General features: G+C 36.2%; 1 protein-coding gene across 1 annotated transcript in view; it reads left to right on the top strand.

Annotated features, from left to right (window-relative positions):
• Nucleotides 1–11,724: 11,724 nt before the first annotated feature.
• Nucleotides 11,725–22,501, top strand: part of LOC139738472 (uncharacterized) — a 161,618-nt gene continuing 150,841 nt past the window's right edge. The window contains exon 1 of the mRNA XM_071649099.1: nucleotides 11,725–12,057. Coding sequence (XP_071505200.1) covers nucleotides 12,018–12,057 — 40 coding nt within the window. The 5' untranslated portion in view covers nucleotides 11,725–12,017. The remainder of the gene's footprint in view (nucleotides 12,058–22,501) is intronic.

The raw sequence follows: 22,501 nt of genomic DNA, 5'->3' as shown, positions 1-22,501 counted from the left end.
TTCACACCTGTGGTTTTAAAAATCATGAATTTGTCCGAGATACTGCGACAAATTGTTCTCTACTAGCTACTAGTAAATCTCCCCCCAAAGAAATGCTGCCTTTTATTTGTGCTAATATGTGGAGTTTGAGACATGTATGTTAGATTCATGGGAGTAATTCTTTTTTCTTGTTTCTTTTTCTTTCTTTTTTTACTAGTACGTTCTCAAAATAAGTTCACAAGGACTTTGACTGTCTTTAGAACGGGTTAATTGTATCTTTCCTCTTTCTTTGATTGATCCGTTCAAAAGAGCGACAACCAGTAGTCACGGATGCATTTAGCGTTCAATGTACACTTTACTAGCACAAAGAAAAAGCTCAGACTTCACAGGTGTCTTACATACATAAAAAGAAAATGGAAGAAAAAAACACTGGGAAAAATGCATACACATTTGTAAAGGGACATGTTTAATGGATGGATCTCGACGCTTATCTCGTAGCAGACTGGCAGTGAAAGTCGGTCAGCGTGGTGTATGAGCAGCAGAATAGAGACACGGTTGATACGTGGTGGTCCCCTTAGATTGGCATTCACAGTCAAAAACTGCAAGATTTTTTTTTTTAAAGAATCCAGCTCCTTGAGAGAAGACTAATCTTCATGTTTCAAAAAGCTCACTTTTTTAATCCATGTCTTACTTTTTCTTTTCTTTTTCTTTTTTTTGGATATATGAGATTGAAGTTCATTGTTTATACAATCCTCACCAATCAGATAGAGATTGTGAGAGACGGGGGGAGGAGTTTTTTTATTATTATCATCATTTTTTTTTTTCTTGGTAAGTTGGTGATGGGTATATGAACATGTGATACTGTATATTCCAATGACAGTGAAATGTACAAGTGATCTTATTTTTATTACTGTCATGTACCACACGATGGAGAAAAAAAAAAATTAGCATTTTTACTAACAATAGAGCGAAACAATACATATCTGTCTGGAGTCTACAGAGTGTGTAGAATAAATTCTAAACTCATGCAGGTTTGTGTATACTCACATGCAAGAAACATGCATGTGCATGGTATCGTGTATAGCGTCATGTACATACATGTATGTTTATGAACCACCAAAAGTATGGACTAAATATGTGTTTATTTGACATGAAACAACAACAAAAAAAGAAACATACTCAATTAAACCTATCTTATGTTACGACTTTTTTCATATCGGAAATGTGTGGTTTATGTCTTGTCTTGTGAGTGTGACAGGTTGTGTTGTGGAAAAAAAAATTAGTGATTATCAACTAATTATGGATATACAACTATAGATTATGGGAATATACAGTATTGTCCAACGGAAGGGTTTGAAATGTGAGTAAGGGGGGATGTCAGTCTCAAGACAAAGTGTATGTGGCATACAGTATATACGTGTGTATGTGTGATGTTAGTACATATACTTGTATCTTCCTTATGCATTAAAAGAACCACTCGTGCAGTTTTAAAGATATTCTTAGCTCATAGTTGTGTATGTATGTATATATATATATATATATAAATATACATAGTTGTTATATATATATATATATAGTTTTATATATATATAATTTATATATATATATATATATATATATATATATATATTTATATATATACATACATACATATACATATATACATACATATATCCATATATCTTGGAGTTTCCCACGTGTTGGACTTCGAATGTTAATATGAAAAGAAGATAGTCTCGAATATGCTATTTGTAGATCCAACAAGAAGGTTTTTATTCACAAAATTTTCGGCCCGAGGCGGACCGAAAATTTTGTGAATAAAAACCTTCTTGTTGCATCTACAAATGGCATATTCGAAACTTCTTCTTTTTATAAATATATATACATATATACAATTACATATATATAGCAGGTGTACACCCACAGTTAATCTAATACACAAATTTTTGGGCACCTTACCCTTTGTCAAGTGATTTACAGACTGAGTCGTATGAAAGAACATGTATTTTTGTTGAAGAATAAACAACCATCGTTAAAGGATTTACTAAAACTTTGTCGTAACAACTCACTGTTATACAAAAATAGCTTTTGAATCCAACCTTGAAAAGAAGTGTCTGAAAATGTAATTATGGAACCATGAAAGTACAGCAAGCCAAAACAGAATACAATGTACATGTATATCAATAGTAATACAAAACCTATTTGGAAATGAATTCAACATGAAAATAATGAAAATACAGTTAATGATTCTATTCATCTTAGAAATGAAAGTATAACCAACAGTCAAGATATTGCAAATACAGTTAGTGTAATCATTATTTTGTTAATATTGGTACTAAACTGCAAAATCTAAGTAGTGATAAAGATGCAAATAAAAGCTTTTCAAGATTAATTGAAGTTGCCAAATGATAGCATGTATTAAAGCTGATCACAAACGAAATGATAGCCATATTTGATAATAATTATGAAGAACGATATCAGCTCTGGTATTGATGATACTGATATCAAGGTGGTAAAATATGTGATTTCATTGATATTATGTGTTCCTCAATGTATCGTTTTCAACGAAAGTTAACCTACTTGTAGTTTTCCTGAGAAAGTTGCTCGAGGTACACCCATTCACAAAAGAGGAAAACTAACTGATGTAAACAATTATGATTTAATATCAGTGTTGCTTACATTTCCCATGATATTAGAAAAACATATTTATAACAGATTATAATTTGTAGAAAAAGGTTAACATATTCATTTAAAACTGTGTTTGGTTTCAGGCAGAGTCATTCAACAGAAGCAGCAATATTACAATGATGATAAAGTATATGCGTTAAATGTTTTCATCAATTCAACCAAAGCTTTGATGTTATAGACCATTTTATTTTGTGAAAAAACTTACATTATTACGGTGTAAGGAGCGTCTTATTAAGATTACTGACAAGTTATCTCTCAAATGATCTGATGGTGTCCAATCAAAACTTAAAGAAATAAAAGTGTAGAGTAGCAAAAAATTATATTCTTGGTCCTCTTTTTTCATATCAATGATACACATGATCTGGATTATACATTATTTGCAGATGACACACGTGTATTTTGTGAAGGCCCAGATCCTAACATTATTTCATCGTATGAATGTTCAACCTGATAGTACACTCTAGGAAAAATAGATTCTACCGTCGCAACTTTCAGACCGCACCTTAAAAGGCGCAATTTTGCACCTTTCTGGTCTGAAAGGTGCAAAATTACACCAGTAAAGGTGCTACAATTGTTCACACATCGAGGTACAAAGTTTAATATATTTTTCTTAGAGCGTCATAAGCAACTGGATGTTAGCAAATAATTGATTCTGAATGTTATAAAACCAATTATACATTTGGAACGAAATCTAAGAATTGATTTTGATTTACCGAGATAGGGAAATAAAACGAGTTATGATATCAAATTTGGGGGTGTTTTATAGATGGTAAGTTGTCTTGGAATAACCATATCAAACATTATATATGTTAAATCATATCTTAAAAAACTATTGATGTTCTTCATAAATTACAAGTTCTCCCGAGAAAATTTTAAAGATTTTATAGTATTTCTTTGTTTCATCCTACATAATAGTATTGCAGCTGTAATTGTTTGGGGCTTTACTGCCAAGAAAAATGTTGTTCGCATCTCTAAATTACAGAAACGTAGTATTCGTTTGACAACCAAATCCTCATATTAATTCGCCACTAAACCATTATTTTTTTAATGATAAAAATTTTACCTGTTCAAGAATTTATATCCATTGAAAGTGTGATGTTTATGTTCAAAATTTGTAACAATATTCTTCCTGAAGTATTTCAAAATCAATTCAGTCTGAATTGTTCAATATTCATAATCACAACATTACGACTGCTCTAATTACTAACGTCTTATACCCCATGAAACTGGATTTCAAAAGCACAATCTTCTTCTTAATTCTTTTGTTTTCTTTTTGCAATGGTTATGTTCTTTGGAATATCTTTTCCCCCAGCAATCAAAAGCAGTAAAACTTTTATCCTATCCAAAAGACTTTATGATAATGATCATTTAAATTATCTAAAGTTATCTAAATTAAATCATCTGAAGTTACGTGTATGAGTATACAGTATTTCTTTCCCTCTTATCTTCTCTTTTCAATGTATTTATTTTTTCATCTTTGTTTTATCATGTGAATTGGTTTGATCATTGCTCCGTTGAGATGTAATCGATGTTTGTAAGGGATTATTTCAAATAAGCCTTGTGTGTGCTATAGTTGTAATCCCTTCATTCAAGATAATCTATATACATTATAACATGATTGTTGTATTTTGAATTTTGTAAATGTCTAGTTTTAAAATGGCAATACTGAATGTGTGAATGAATGAATGAATGAGTGAATGAATGAATGAATGAATGAATGAATGAATAATTGAACGAATGAATGAATGAATGAATGAATGAATGATTGAATGAATGAGATACTCCTTGATAGACGGTATAGTGTATGTAACAATGTGTACTAAGGGTTGTCACCTGTGAAACACTGATTGAATGGGATGTCACGTGGGTGAGACGGAGTGTTGTCTCATTAAGATCTATGTCTTCTTAAGCTACGCCATCCCATAATACATAATTATAAGTGTGAGTGTATACTTAGTATGTACCGCGCTTCATACTTTGTACTCATTTACATTATGAATATCAAGTGTGTGAGTATAAGAAAGAGTGTACATTATAGTGGAGGCTGCTTTGTTTTGAGGAAGTGTTTGGCGTTGAAATTTTCTCTCGTAAAAAATCTCGCCGACAGAAACAACGTGGAAATGAGCTCTCTAAAGACAATAAATTTCAAATTACTGCGATCCTTTCACCGGCTAAACGCTTCCTTGTTTCGAGCAGTATACTCACTCCTAATTTCCCTTTTCAGTGCCATATCATAGATGGCATTGTTTGCGAAATTTCACTATCCAACGAGGTACGATACTTGGCACTCATATAAGGAAAAATGGAAAACCCAAGATAGAAGTTCTGGCTTGACAAACACAACATGACATCTCGGCAGATTCCATACGGTACGTAGCTGCACTTGCATATAATATGTACATCAATCATGAGTATACTATTGATTTCAAAACGTTGTTCTACTAATTCAACTACTTACAGCCGCTTTCGAATCGCTTATAGGCCTATAGATCATCAATAAACTGGCGGTAGCTTCTAGCATGGAGAAGAACAACAGAACTCCGCCTTGTCGTGGAAGTGTCGATGCAGAGATGTACTTTAACCAGGCACTTTGGTGAAATAAATTTCAAAAGATATGATTGGAAGCAAAATGGTTTCATTCTCAGAGACGCGGGAAAGTAAAAGATAGATACGTGAAGTGGGTAGACGTGAGATAGAAATGTTGTGTTATTATTTGTTTTGAACGTTAAGGCGGATGAAGAATAAGAATTCAAGACAATTCATGGCGGAGTATTTTGATCTGTCAACGTATAAAGGGGCCTATTGTTACTGTCAGTGTAAACATGTAAGAAACTGTAATGACAATGATATAATTGCCGTTGTCCTCATAAAAATGTGCACACATTATTGTGTATGTCTACTTTTTTGTGTTGTATACATATAGGTGTAAAGTCAGATTGACTCTGTATTTCCTCTTCAATTTTTAGTAGAACGACATTGTAAATACATTTGGGCAATTACATTCATCCCTTTTCAGCATGCTACTTGGTTGCAAATCTAAATCGCACTGATATCATTGGGAGGAGATACATCCGTATAACAATGTTTTTTTTTTCACTCGATATCAGTCTATAAAACCACAGAAATCCGGGTTTTCCAAAGTTTTCATTTCCGAGCATTAATTCATATTTTTTTCTTTGTTGCAACACAAGTCATTGTGCCTCCACGATCCCTTGAAGGGTGCCGGTGGCATCATTTTCGGATTCAGTTGTCCGTAACGGTTCGTCCCGTCCAGAGCTATAGTTGTGAGATTTTGTTTCCCTCTTAAAGGTGTCTTTAATGATAGCATCATTATTATATACAAATCAAACGTATAACTATATATCACTGCCTCTTATCACCAGGAAATAGACCCATTTATCTAGCTCAAGTATAATATACTCAGCAGCGCCGATCAGGGAAATGGACTCAGTGGCGTATCTAGGGAAAACGGCGCCCGGGGCAAGCGCGAAAATTGCGCCCCTAATTTCTGAAAAAGACTATTGTTCAACCCCAACCCCCCATCCCGGTAGGGACTTTAAGCAAAGTCCACATGATATGCTTTTCAAGCCCTTAAAAGGGGTCTTTTGAGGGTGATTTAAATGTAATGAATTTTGATAAATTTTGGCGAGCGAGCGCAGCGAGCGAGACGAAAATTTGTGTATTTCAGCTGACAAAACATGGAATTCTTGTCATTTTTTGCTTACCAAATCTTACAATTCTAATCAAGATAGTGACGGCCTTATAGATAACGATTTATCTATACCAACAAACTGAGTACTTTAAAAAATATTCTAAATCACAGGGGCATTTCATGAAGCATTTTGTCCGACAACTGGTCGGACAAAATTTGCTTTCAGCCAATCAGAAGCAAGGATTTCAGTAGCTTTTAACAGTTTGTCAGACGAAATATCTGACGAATTGCTTCATGAAATGCCCCCCCCCCCCCCCCCCATGTACGCGCGAGTGAGCCGAAATTTGTATATTTCCGCGTCATCATCACGTTTTGTTCTTATCTCCTTTTCAATTTTGATAAATTTTGGCGAGCGAGCGCAGCGAGCGAGCCGAAAATTTTTGTATTTCAGCTTACAAAACATGGAACTCTTGTCATTTTTTGCTTATCAAATCTTACAATTCTAATCAAGATACAATGTATAGTGACGGTCTTACAGATAACAATTTTTACCAACAAACTGAAGACTTGAAAAAATACTCTGAATTAGTACGAGCGAGTGAGCCGAAATTTGTATATTTCCGCGTCATCATCACGTTTTGTTCTTATCTCTTTTTTGTTTTGATAAATTTTGGCGAGCGAGCGCAGCGAGCGAGCCGAAAATTTTTGTATTTCAGCTTACAAAACATGGAACTCTTGTCATTTTTTGCTTATCAAATCTTACAATTCTAATCAAGATATAGTGACGGCTTTATAGATAACGATTTTTACCAACAAACTGAGGGCTTGAAGAAATACTCTAAATTAGTACGAGCGAGTGAGCCGAAATTTGTATATTTCCACGTCATCATTACGTTTTGTTCTTATCTTGTTTGATTTTTTTGGCGCCCTCCCCCCCCCCCCGTATGTTCGAAACCGTTGGCGCCTTCTTTTGATCCAATTGGCGATCGCTTCAGAACGAAAGAAATTGCAGCCGCTGCTCAGTGAAACATTTTGCCTGCTAAATATAAAATGACATGTGTGAACATAATAGAAATTGTCATTTTGTCCGCTTCATCATCACATTTTGTTCTTACCTTCTTCTTCTATATAAAATTTAGAGAGCGAGCGCAGCGAGCGAGCCGAAAATTGTATTTCAGCTTACATAACATGGAATTCTTGTGTGAACACAATAAACATTGTCATTTTGTCCGAGTCATCGTTATGTTTTGTTTTTATCTTTTTTTGATTTGGTTTTCTGCCCCCCCCCCCCCCCTTCCGGTGAGTTTCTTCTTCTTCTTCTTTTCTTTTTTCTTTTTTTCTTTGTTTTTTTTCTTCTTCTTCGTTTTTTTTTTTCTTCTTCGTTTTTTTTTTTTTTGCGCCCCCAAGGAGTGGCGCCCGGGGCACGTGCCCCCCTTGCCCCCCCCCCCCCCCCTAGATACGCCACTGAGATGGACTATACTGGAGATCCATTTCCGAACTACAAAGAAATATGCTCCGTACTGATATGATTGTATAATACTTGTATAGTAAAACTCATCGAGTCGAAGGCAGACATGTTCGGCCTGTTACTTTCATACTATGTTAAAATTATATACACGATTGCCCCTCCAGTACAAATTTTCTCGAATTTGCTAACGCTGACAATAAAAGCAACAATTTTGTTTAAGTTTGTTAACTCTTTTAGTCATTTTATCTGTTTGGTTGGACAGTAAAAGACCATGGTTCTATTCATTGTGCTGTAACGCTTTGGTTATGAGCAACATCAATAATTTGTTCATATAAGTATACAATCACTGGTCCAGTAGGCCTGTATACCTGGAGCAAAACACTGCGACTTCTACGTAGGGTGATTCAATAAGCTGATTATGACACACGACGAAAATAAAGATTTTTAGATGCGGTGAACACACAGTGAAAACCAAACAAAATAATAGAATATCTACAAAGATGTATTTCTCCCCTTTATCAACATCATTATCCTCATGGTATAATCATTGAGTTCTCAGCGAAAATAACGCCTGAAAATCTTGAAATGCAGTGTATAAGGTCTGATGTACCCTTTATTCATCATTTTTAGCTCCTGCGTCACATAGTATTATCATAGTATTTTTTTTCTCCCCAGCGATAAATTTAAACTAGTAGAAAAGTAGAAACTGTGCTTTTCAAGAGGATCATTATATTTTATCCTTTTATTCTATGCAGGCACGCGAAAAAGCTGACAAAAAAAAAATTATTCCCCATCCCAGTCGGCATAAGTTTCTGTCCTCTTTTATAGGCCAACATTTAAACACCTACATCCCGTGTGATCGCGTCTCCTACACTTTGGTCAACCTCTTTCAGTCAAGGGGACTGATAAGCAAAATGCAGAATTTAAGATGCGGCGTTTGTTTGTTTGCTTGTTTTTTTTTTATGGGGGGGGTGGTTGTTGTTGTTGTTTTTTTCAAATGCCCATCGAGACATAACCGTATGTCCCTGGACCCGAATATGATAAATGATAACCAGGAACACACGTTTATATATCTATGGTGGGTATCGACAAGTAGGCCTCCTTTGCTCAGGTGCCCTCTAAGTATCGTTTGGGGCGCGGCGAACTGTGATAGCTGGCATTTAGTTGCCCACAGGGGGAGCTGTCTACCTGTACATGTACATAATATTTCATAGTACCTTTTGTATTACTGTTATCATAAAGGGTGCAAGGTATCTATCTTGTTTGCCTGCTTTGAAAGTTGATGCATGACCCCTTCATCAACATACAAAAAAAATTTAAAAATGGAAGTTCTGCGCCGGAGTGTAATAAATAGATATCAAGAGTAAAAACTGCCATATAAAAACACCGCAGGAAGAAGCCAAAAAATTGGACTGACGTTTCGGTCAAAGACCTTTATAAAAGACTTTGATAAAGGTCTCTGACTGAAACGTCAGTCCAATTTGTCGGCTCCTGCAGTATTTTTATATGACTGTTTTTACTCTTTATGTTGTATGTATATATACAGTCAAACCTGTGTATAGCGGCCACCCAAGGGACACGAAAAGAATGGCCGCTAAAGACAAGTTGTCCAACTTTTGTTTGCATTGCCTACATGTAGGGCCTATGTACATGTATCATCGTTGTTGAGTACATCTATAAGTACTTTCATGTACACGCTGTACATGTATTGTATGTGTACACGTTTGCACATGTGTATCATACAATCGCACAGTAGCATGTGTACAGTCGTGAAGAAAGTTTAACACTTTTGCATTGCGACTGAATGAGTGATGAATGCAGCGGTGGCGATCACTGAATGTTGCCCATGAATGACTGGCGCTGCTACAAAAAGCAGAAAAACACGCTGAATTATTTGTTCAGCTACGGCGCCATCGGGTCCGTGGCCGCTATATAGACAGGTTAAAATCTACCGCGGGAAACAAAATTTGTGGCCTCTGACCGCGTTAGAGATGAGGTGACAGCTATACACAGGGTCTTTAACAGGGCCTTTCTCTCTGGGTCATTTTTCAATGGCCGCTGTAGACAGGTGGCCGCTAAAGCAGGTTTGACTGTAGGCCTATGTACATAATAATACACTGTAGTAATATGGTGGAATTCACCCCCTGCAGGGTAAACTCTTCAGTGTTAGTATACTGCCCGAGTTTCAAAGGGCCCTGATGCATTTTCTCTCCAGTTGTCAGGTGTCGAGGTCGTCGAGGGGAATCGACACTATCGATATAACTTCTGCAAAAACATCCCGTGTCCAAGGGCGATATAGCGTCATCAAAGCAGGAATCAAACTCGGGATTAGATTCGTTATTCTGAAGGTTCGTTGTTCCGAAGGTTCATCCTAAAATTATTAATAAAAGGTTCGTTCGTTATTCCGAAGGTTCGAAAATCCGAAAACGAAATAAAATTCGTAATTCGGATGGTACGGTAATACGCATCTTCTTCTCCATTTTCGGATTGACGAGCTTTCGGAATATTAAACAAACTTTTATTTCATTTTTGGATCATCCAACTTTGGGAACAACAAGCATTATTTTTTGTCGGATTATAATAAGGAACCTTCCGAATTTCTAATATCCTTAAACCTCACAAATGTTCGGATTAACGAACCCTTTTTCATTTTTGGACTAATGATCCTCCCGGATGCGTTTTTTTTTTAAGACGGCACAGATTGGGGCATGGCGCGTGTGAAACCTATGGGAAAAACGTTGGGTTAGGGTTTTTGGTTATGGTTATGGTTATGGTTAGGGTTAGGGTTGGGGTTAGGGTTAGGGTTAGGGTTAGGGTTAGGGTTTGATGGTTAGGGTTAGGATTAGGATTAGGGTTAGGTTTAGGGATAGGGTCCCCGATAGATTTTTAGTTTCCCCGGATAACGAACCTTATAGGTTGTTATTCCGAGGGTTTATTTTCCGAAGGTTCTTTCATAATAATTCGAAAATGAAATAATTATGGTTTGTTATCGTATAGACCTATCTCGAAGGTTCGTTAATCCGAAAAACGAAATAAGCTCCGTTACTCTTACGCGCCTTAATTTGGCGCTACACCATTGGAACAATTTCTCTTTCTTTTTTTTTTCATTACAAGGAACTTAAATTATTCTAATAGAATCATAATAAAAAGTAACTCATATGTGGGTCGATTAGTCGTGATGATCGAATATCGCCTTTGTGGAGTTGCGGGGACGCAACATGTTAATTACCGGTGGTACTGCCAGTCCGTTTTGCAAACGTATATGCAGGCCTACCCAATATCAGGGCTGTGAGAGATCAGATTTTAATCTGATTTCAGACTTTTTGCTCTTCCCCAAACCCCTCTTTTCAGATTTTTTTGCAGTTGAGATGCACTGAAATATCTATAGTTTAGGGTATTTCAGACTTTTTTCTGTTAGTTTCAGATTTTTTCAAACTTTTTTTGGCAAGTACTCTCACACCCCTGCAATATATTCCTTGGAGACAATCACGGTCTTTGTTTGCTGTCGCAATTAATAGGACAAGGTAAAATAGCTCCTTTTTTCTAATAGTATGTTAGTTTGCAACACTTTCCCGTTGGCCACTCCCTTGTCCACGTTATGACGTATGACAGGGGGTGTCCCCCTTTTGACCCCGTTTCTTTCGCCCTTGGCCTTTTTGGAGAATGAGATTCCAGGCGCTACCTCAAAATGACATAAATGGCATTCTGTGATAATGCCTCTGAGTCCCATATGAGCTAATGAAATCGCCCTCATGGAATGCCGATTGGACAGAACGAATTTGACAGCGTATGGCGCAAACACTCGCTGACAAAAATCTTTCAAGCTTCTCACACAACCACGCCGTACGGAGATGTGGATGTGTGTGCGGCGCGGCAGTGGTGTGCTAGCGCAAGCAGCAGTGGCCACTTGTTATGATTTGTAGCGAGAGATTGGTCTACATGCATGCATCCAACTCACACAGCTGAACTCATACACAACTCAGTTTCGGAAACAACTTCCGCATGTTGATCCTAGGCACTTCCACCGTTTCGTTTGGGGGAAGCACTTCTGAAAAACGCCCATGGTATTTTGAAAACACAACATTCTCCGTGGAGGGAATTTCTGGAGTATTTTCTTTCGTTCGTCTCATTGTTCCGATAACCCAACCCAAACGTATGCCACGCTCTGTGGAGAACTAGTAATAGGGTTTTTCTTTCATTTGGTGGAGAACTGTCAACATCATCACCAACATGAGTTCCACCACGGGCGAAGTACCACCGGAAATAGTCGGTAAGTTATCAGTGTGTGGATAGGAATAGGTGTTACCTCGTCTGTCACCGGCCTACTGGGCAAGTCCACAGAGGTTTGAGGCGATGCGCAACTTTAGCGCTGCCATGCCACTGTATTCCAAATTTAGCAAAATTTGCGAATGTGAAGAAACAAAACACAATGCCAGTTGTTGTCCAGGGTCCTTTTCCTTTGGCGCAGGTAGTGTGCCACTGGCACTGCTTCAGATCGTGCCTGGAATGATGCTGGCATTCTTGATCATCATACTCATAGCCCATGATGGGCCATGGCCATGTTGATGGCCATGGCATTGGGAGGAGTGAAGTGGAAGTAGATCTACTACTAAGTAGGATTGTAGGAATAGATAACATTGTACAAGTGGGGGAAAGAAGACAGGGTGATTTGCCTCGTTTTGAAGATGGGGGGGTCTTTGTTATATTACAGCAAAAGACCTACCAGATAGAGATGTACCATACCCTGACCCGTTATCCTTTCTGATATCCATTGAGCAGAGGCTCTTTTGTGTGAACGACATCTGAGGTATGGTGATGAATCTGGACACATACAATGACCAATGTATTTTTGTTGATGACATATTTTGTTTGCAATACATCATGCCATTGAATACAGGCAACAGAAGGCCAATGAGCGTTTTTACACTGACTTAAGATTTCGAAGCGATGCTGATCCAATCCTGATTGAAGACTTATCTGTGACCCACGCTCGTCAATCTCTGACATAAATGGAGGGAAGAAAGGAAGAAAAAGAAGAAGAAGAAGAAGATGGACAAGAACTAAGCTTTTAACACACACTGTCACTGTGATACCCCCCATGCCATGCAAACAAATTCATACGATGTGAGACAAAGTACTGTAAAACGCAATATTTTCGCAGCATTAAATTTTCGCAAATTGGAGACAACGGCCTATTTAGCGGCATGAAATTTTCACGAGTATAGTGTAGACAAGAACTTTCATGTGCATTATAATTTTGCGAAACTTGGTTCTCGTGAAATTCGTGAAATGCATGCGAATATTCCTCGTTTTGTAATAGACCAACAAAAATGGTCATGAAGAATCTGTGCTGTCTATATATGAGGATAATTTACCATATTGGCCTATATAGTGGGGTGGCTTAGTGAAATTATCGTGACACGGCGGACAAAAGCATGATTTTTTCACCAAAGGTACTTCATGATGTACCTTCTCAAAAAATAGGGTGCTCCAAGAAAATTGATGCTGGGAAGGAGGTTAGAGGTCAAAGGTCAATGACCTTTATTTGTGAAATAGGTTTTTTGGCTATTTCTCAGGTCAGGAATATCCAATCTGGATAAAACTTGGCAGGAAGAATATTGAGAACAAGTAAAATATTTTGATTGAATTTGGGGTGAAATTTCCAAAGGTCAAAGGTCAAAGGTCAATGAACTTTTTCTAAAAATCATGTTTTTGTTTATTTCTCCAGGTAGGAAGATTCAATTTTCACAAAATTTGATATGAACGTTGTATAGAAGGTACCAAGAGTATAAACCAGGGGTCAAATATAATTGTTGATTTGTGCGTTGCCATGGCAACCCAAAACTAGGGTTTTTAATTGAAGTTAGTTACAGGAGGCTATTTTCCAGTTTGGAAGAGATTCCATTTGAATAGGTACAACTGGTCAACGGGATGTATAGAGGTTTGAAATACTTTTCATTAGTGTTAAGTGGTATGTTGCCATGGCAACTACATATATAGATTTTGGTTAAACTTAAAGGAGACTTCAGAACTTATGAATTTGAAGAGATTTCCATCAGGGTTGGTATTATTGATCAACAAAAAAGTCGCCAGACAAAGATTTGTCACCTTTATAGCATGTGGGTTGAGTGAATGCAGCAACAATAGTAGAACACATCAGTGAGAGTTTGAGGAAAATTGGACAATCCGTTCTAAAGTTATGAATTTTTGAAGTTTCTGCTCATGCAGTCGAGGCTGGATGAGAAGACTACTATACCTTGTAATATCACATGTGTACAACGATATAAAGAATGAATAAAGAAAATTCAACATAAATTATTTTCGCTTACAAAAGGATACTCGACTTCTCTTTCAGAAGGCAGGGGGAATAATATTACCCTTGACATACGTCACTAGCAAGTCAAAGAAACTATGTGAACTTTATTCAAAAAGTATGGTTTTGTGAAATTCTCATTTCATTTTCCTTAGAATGTGCGCATGTGACATCATACACTGTGGTAGTCTTTTCATCCAGCCGCGACTGTGCAGATACCTTAAAAAATCATAACTTTTGAACGGATTGTACGATTTTTTCCAAGCTTTCTGTGATGTGTCCTACTAATATTGTTGTATTCACTGAATCCACGTGCGCATGAAGGTGGACTTGTCCTTTAAGGACAGATTCTGAAAGAGCAGACTGTAAGCTTTAAAATGATGTATCACACAATTCAAAGGGATTCCCCTAACCTATCTAAATAATAATACCGGTACTGGAAAGAAAGCACACACTCTGGATAAGTATGAACTGAGAAAAGAGGCTGCATTGTCTATTTTAGCGTTTAATCTTTACCAAGCTGTCTCATGTCATTATGTTCATCTTTTCTTCCCCCCTCCAATTTTCATTTGAGTTTGTCATTATTAATTTTTGATGATAAGAACGATGCCACAAGGCATTGTTTCTTAAAAATGCTTCAACTGCTCCTTCAGGTCCAAAATCTACATCAATATATATTATTTTCCTGATCTCCTCAACATTTTCCAAAAATAAAGCATACACCTTTTATGCATTGAGTCCTCCTTTTTGTGGATAATTAAAGGCAAAAACCCAAAATTAGTGCTTGAAAATTATTCTTAAGTGTGAGTTACGGATAGAAAGAACCTCTGTTAAAAAAAAAAAATGAATCTGTATAATCAATGTTAAGTATTGTTAATAACACAAAATGTGAACAATATTTCTATGATAACATGTTTCCAGACTAAACCGTCCGCATTTATGCTTTAATGAGAAAAATACTGATATCTCTTTATATGTTTGCTTTGATTGCAAAAACTGTATATGGTAGGATGTCTTGTGATACAACAGGGGGGCATTTCATGAAGCAGTTTGGTCAGATATTTTTCTGACAAACTGTTACAAACTACAGAAATCCTTGCATCTGATTGGCAGAGAGCAAATTTGTCCGACAACTTGTCGGACAAAATGCTTCATGAAATGCCCCCAGACCTACACATATTATGCATAAAATGTGATATCCTGAACATTTTTTTCAAGTCACTCTCCCAAAAGTGTATATATAGGACCTTTAAGTTTTTCTTGTGTTTGTTCCTGGCAGATTACTAGTACACAAATGCTCCAATCCATGATGACCTAACGGAAATTAAGGAAATTAAAATGAATATACTGAAAACCAAAACTACAGATACTAATAACTTACTTCATTCTTCTCTCCCCACCCCACCCCTTCTTTTTGGTTTCTTGATATACTAGTAGATCTACCTGACTTTGATAATTGTCATTATGTAACATCATCTTCAATTGACAAGGCGATAAAACTTAACAATCATTTCATTATGCTTCTGGACTAATGGGGTTAGTTGAACTATATTGTTTTTAATGTGCTATACTTTTTCCTCCTATCAATCACATGTATTTTTGGGTGGAATGTATTTTGACATAAAGCATCATAGAATCAACCGCCTTTGGGGTCGGGAATTTTGTCATATCATATTGTGATTTAGATTCTGCTCTATGCCGATTTTGTTTTATTTCTATCAACTTTTTAAACTTCCCCATAGACTTTGTTCACCAGCCAACTACATCCCACCCTCTTTGGATAATGTGAACCAATCAAACATTGCTTTTACTTTTTAATAACATGTCTATACATAGCTATCAGACCAAAAATATTCAAACCGCTTTAAGTCTTTATGAGTGAAATTACAAATATCAATATATCTTTAAAAATATTCAAATTGTCTAAATTCAACTTTATCTATGAAAGCAGACTTTTAACTTTTTTAAACATTTGAATAACCCCCATAAGAAATAAGAAACATATAAAGAGGGGAGGTGCGGACTATAAAAATTGCTTACGGGAACCAGGTAATCCCTGCGCTAAACCTATGGAATTCACACAATCTTGGAGGAAACGGGTTAAATTTGTTAGGAAATATGTAGGGCAATACCCAAAACCTTAAGTTCTCAATGGAATATGCAGCTCTTCTACTGGTAAACTAGTAGTTCTGGGAGAAAAAATGAACTGTGACATAGTCCTACACCTGGCTCAGTCATTGCCCAAGATTTAAAGTATCTGAGCCAGAGTCACATGTCACTCTTTGCCATTTCTCTACAGGAGGTAGACAGTACTAAAAAAATCCTTTACCAGAAATTATATGAAATTATTCAATGAAAAGGTGCTTAAGAAAACTGGACTATTCCAACACACCTCCCTCAGGTCTGCAACACAGACTAACCACCTGTTACCATAGGAAAACCAGTAAAAATGGTGTATTACTGTAAACATGCACATAATATGTCGTATTATGGGTCTGAATTTTAAGACTAGCAACCATGTACATTGCATTGCATTGTACAGAAACCTGGCGAATGCCCTGTGTATAGTCTTTGAATTCAGACATTATTGTTATGTACAAATTAAGGGCATTTTCTCATTTTTTCTGTTAGCGGATTTCTTGGAGCACCCCCTAATTTTGATCCTCATATATATACCAATGTCTGAGGAAAAAATGACACTTTTGTCCGGCGTGTCACGATTATCAGTATATTTGTCACTAAGCCACCCCACTAATAGGCATACTCGATAAGTGTACAATGTAAGTTAGGGATAAAATCTTGGATTTAGGGTGAGATTGACCATTCTTTGCTCCGGTAGTGTTGAGCTGCTAATGATGCAAAATGAAATATTTTCTAAAATACATATTGGGAGTAAAATACAAGGGCCTAGCGGTTAGGCCTACAGCTTACTAGTTCAAAAACAGCAGGTAGAAATATCAGCTTTATCCCCAATGAGTTCAATTGTTGGTATTTTATATCCTGTAACAGTTTGCAGGAAGTGCAGGGACAGAATATCACTAGTCATTGAAAAAGAAAGCTCCATCTGGCCTCTAAAGGAAAGGCTCTGTAATTGTCATGATAGCTCAGCAAACTGCAGTGTATAATCAATACCTGACGGAAGGAAAGAGATTGCACATTTACACAAGTGTACGTGTCTTCATTTAGAATAAAAAGAAACACAACAACACAATGGTCCATGATTGCTTATTTTGGGTATAGAGCGCACTATTTTTAGACGATTTAAAAGCAATTCTACAATGCTAAAGGTCATTGTGGACACAAACTGTTGGCTTACAGTCAAACCTGTCTATAGCGGCCACCTAAGGGAGATGAAAAAGTGGCTGTTGTAGACAGGTGGCCGCTATAGACAGGTTTGTTAACATAAATTTTCTCTTGAGGGGGAATTGTGTTTAGTGGTCGCTATAAAGGTTTGACTGTATTACAGACATTGTAAATTAATGATTACTTGTATGGGGCCAAACTTGCCATCATTTCAAATCATTGCATACAGAAATGCCTTGGTGAAATTGATTGTAGGGTTTCTGAATTGTACTAAACAAAAACATGGTAAAAGAGTGTTATGCTAGCTCTGCAGGGTAGGTCAAATTAAGAATCAAGACACTACAATTTGAAAGGCATTCTTTCACTTTATAAGTTGTTTCATAGCACTTTACATTGTACATCAATAACAAAAGAAAAATGATATTATTGTTGATTAAACTTCAGAACAAAGAGTAGAGTTTTGAGATGTTTCATGCAAACCTCCAGAGAAGGGGACAGATGAACAAATCTTGGAAGCTTGTTCCAGTGTCTGTAAAAGAGGAATACAATGTACACATGCCTTGAAAGCACTGTCACCAACCAAAACGTCTGAGGAATATGGAGTATAAGGATACTGTCTGTAGGTACCCGTACTAGAACAAAGACTGGGACACAACTAATATGTGGAAGGATGAGAGAGTTAATGGGAATCTGGAGCATTGTTTTGGATTACACTTCCTCAGAAAACAACAGTCAGGATGCATTTCTTGACTGGGAGCCAATGCAATTCTCTCTTCTTTTTTTTTTGTAGCATTATATATATTACGGTACATCCATTAGCCTTAAAGAGCAGCACTGACATGTATACACACAAGTTTTAATAGTCATAAAATACTGAGAATGCATGCATGTCACAGCATTCAATGTTTAACCAGTTGAAGATGAGTCTAGAGTATACTTGGGCAGGTGTCTATTTGTTGTAACAAAATCAGCCCGTCCTCAACGGGTTAAATATTTTTTTGGGTTTATAGTCAGTTTGCAGTCAGCAATTGGATTTAAAGGGACTGTACCATACTGGTTGAGGTGAGGATTCAGGTTTATAACATTTTTTTGGTGAGATAATGAGAAACCTCTTATGAAATGTGAAAGAGCATGTACAGTACTGTAATTTCAAGAAGTATTCAACATTTATTTGATGAAAATTGGCCTTGAAATGGCTGAGAATATCCAAAATGCAATCCTAATAAAATTGACAGGCCATGACTTGCATTAGGACCTCTTTGTTTTTCGTTGTTTCTAGATATCTCAATCATTTCAAAACTAATTTTCATCAAATAAACTTTTGATTCCCCTTAGAATTGTATGCTCTGTAATATTTCATCAACTGGTTTCTAAATATCTCGCAAAACATTAGGTTGAACATTACCATGTGATGGTAGACTGTAATCATTCCCTCATTGGGAAAACATATGGGAATGGTCGTACCCATGGCAGAACGTTTTTGTGTAAAACAACGGCAAACCATGGAAAGCAGGTTGTGCTACAATGTATATGGGCAAGTCCAAGATAACACGCGCGTTACGTATGGGACATTCAGAGACTTTTATGACCTGAAAAATAGTGTTAATGGCTTTTGATCATATTAAACTTTTTCATGGTGATTGGTATCTAGGAGAAGTATAATCATGCAAAAAATGGAGAAAAATGACCTTCACAATTATATTCTAGAAGAGAAAATATGTGCCGTTACGTATGGGACCAGAAAATTTTTGTTTTTTTGAACATCTTTTTCAACCTCAAAACTCTCTGAAAGTATTTCATTCTACAACTTGTAACTCACTGTGATGAAAGTCACAACACTCAAGATTATCACAAGTAAGTTTCGTGTCATTAGGCAAAAAGCTCTAATTACAGGTTCTACTTAAAGACAGACATGACGTGTTACGTATGGGACAGTTACGTATGGGACAGTTTGTCCCCCATTCATTTAGTGTGTGAAGAACCATGTTTATGGGTATTTTGCATAATTATTGAAGTAAAATCAGTTGAAACTACTCAAATACTGATCCAGATTGTCAAGGAAACAATATTCCCCAAATATTCACCATCCTAATCATATTCAATCATATTTTTATATTTTTATGACCAACCTGAGTATGCATGCCCTATGTCCCCCATTCGTTTAGTGTGTATAGAGACATGTTTATGGGTATTTTGCAAAGTAATTTTGCAAAATACCAATAGACAAATTTTTGCATAATTATTGAAATTGAATCAGTTGAAACTACTCAAATACTGATCCAGATTGACAAGGGAACAATATTCCCCATAATCATATTTAATCATATTCTATATTTTTATGACCAACCTGAGTATGTATGCCCTATCTTTATCAGGATAGTTACTACTGAAAAATTGAGTAGTTTAAAGTGTTTACTTCCATTGATGAAGGGCAGTTTGCCATTTCGTTTCAATAAAAAACAACTTGACACAGGAAATATTAATTTTTATAAATAAGCAATACCTGCTGCGTGGAACCCCAGTGATTGAGTAGATATATGATGTCTGTCTAGCAGTCAGGTCATTGATTCGAGTCACACCTCAGTATGTATACCCATGAATTTCGTCGTGGCTATTATTGAAACCTGAATAAGGACAATTTGTGTATCACTTGCAATTAAAAAAAAAATCATTTTACTTTATATTTTTTTTTATATTTATATCACAACCATTTCAAATTGGATCTCCATCACTAAACTTTGAATTCCTCTAGTCTTAGGATTGTATGCTCTTTGGTAATTCATATAATTGGTTTCCAATCATCTCATTAAATGTTGAAAACTGAATCCCCATTTCTGCAAAAAACTATACCATCCCTTTAATGCTGATTTTTCATTGTGTATTTTGCCATTTTCCCCTCCCCCTTTCTGAAACTTGTTCAGTCAAGTACATGTATTGTTTAAAGTGTCTATAACTCAAAAAGTAGCTACAATGTTGGGATGCTTTCTTCAGGATGATTGACCATTTGTGTACTGAGAGACCTTCCCAGCTAGCTACATGCATTCACATGCATTATGTATGAGGATGTCCCATACGTAACGCATTTGTCCCATACGTAACATTATTTCAATGCCTAATAAAAAATATTCCTTTTAATGTTTTTTCTTTTTTCTATGGTATTTAATTTCTCTAAACAATAAATTAGAACTTTCCAAAAGGGCATTAATATAACCTTAGCAATTTCAGAAAAAACCTAAAAAAATGACCTCAATTTGTTACGTATGGGACATCTCATGATAGGACACGAGCTAATTTGCATAATCATTTGCATAATCCCTAAATTTTCATACCAAGTTAAACTATTTGATGAACTTCTTATGTCCACATATTAATCAAATATCATTTGCTTTCCTTTGAATTAATATGAATTTTTATAAATGTCCCATACGTAACGCTGTGTTTCACATTTATGCAAATGAAGCCCTTGAAATTTGCATAAATTTACGTAATATAATTTTTTCCTCCATGGAAATCAAAACTTCAACTCATAAGCTTCAAAACGAAACCAAACATGTCAATATTGAGCAAAGATGAAATTTTGCCTTCTGAGGGGACCTTATCTTGGACTTGCCCATATATAGAAGGGTATTGCAGTTTGCTATAGGTTGTACACACTACCTGTGCGTATGCATGGGTTGTTGTTTATCTGCAAAAATGGCTACCCGCTACGTTAAAAAAAAAAAAAAAAAAAAATCAAGTGAGAGGTTTTGTATGCATTACTCTCAAGTACTTTGACCAAACTATCTTGGGAATTTACCGGTAATGTTCTAACCTCAGGGTTTGAATGTATGCTACAGTGTATTGTGAAGGTTATACAATTTAAGTCCCTCAGCTTCAACATGGAACTTAAAACTTTAAAGTGGCATTTTAAACTGTCCAGATATAATAGGGATCATGCTAGATCACTCTGTACATGTTCCCTCCTAGCGATTATGTACACCAGTCATCTTCTACACAACGTTGCGACCATGCTTCATTGTCGGTACTGAAAGTGCGCTGGAAAACACTGAAGTTGTAAATAACCCCAGTTTCCCACGTCATTAGTTTTGATGGTTGCAGACTATTTATCAAACAAGGATTGCGGACTTTGTTTTCTTGTGTTTATGTGTGAGTCTGCAGTGTCTGAGGGGATAAATTTATCAGTTAATGTGCGTCTTTGTAGATAATTTATTCTAATAATGATAAACATGGCCAGGGTGCTACAACTACTTGACTGCTCATTCGGGGCTTGTAAATCATACTGTTGGGCAGGTTAGATGAAAGAGCACTTCATTCATTTATTCACATGGGGCCCTCGTCCCATAACCCATTATTAAACAAGCTGGAGAAATATTCTTTGTAGCAGCCTGGATGCATTGAATGTACTAGCTTACTGTACATACCGTAGGTTACATGATTTTGTTGTGTGCAAGCAATGTCTCGGAATTGTTGCAAGATGTTTTTGGAGAGAGGAATACTATCATGAATACTTGTAGATCTTGTTCTTTTGACCATTTCAATCATTTTCATGGTACATTTTCAACACAGAATCAAAAAAATTGTATACAAAATGTATGTGTGTGGAGTGAGTCGTGTTATAGGTAAAGTCAATAACTTTTTGAATATAATATCTAGCTGAATTAATAACTGATCGGCTTCTTAGATTTATTTACTGTGTTGTGTGTGGGATTTTTTTCACTTCATTAATTCATTTTCAATTTCAACAAAGAATAAGTTTGTGAAACATATGCAAAAAAACATGTACATATTCTATATCAAAATATAGTGTAAACACACAATAAGTTGTGAAGTCAAGATGCACGATGTTTACTATTATGGAGGGGAGCTATAAAAGCAGATCTTGCAATAGTCATTCCTCTCAAAGCCAATATTGATAAGGTACAGAAATAAAGATATTGCCTGTATACAGAGAAACGTACACGTTATTGTTATAATACAGGTACAAGTGTACATGTATTATGAAAAGTAACAACAATATTATCGGACATCGATGACCAAACTAAAAATCCTGACAGAGCCCTAAGGTTGCGTTCATGCAGCAAAGGAATGGGGGTGGGGT

Source organism: Diadema antillarum, unplaced genomic scaffold (assembly GCF_040938485.1).
Source record: "Diadema antillarum isolate AM-2024a unplaced genomic scaffold, OU_Dant_1.0 seq00000744_RagTag, whole genome shotgun sequence".
Lineage (NCBI taxonomy): Eukaryota > Metazoa > Echinodermata > Echinoidea > Diadematoida > Diadematidae > Diadema > Diadema antillarum.
This window is presented reverse-complemented; position numbering and strand designations above follow the sequence as displayed.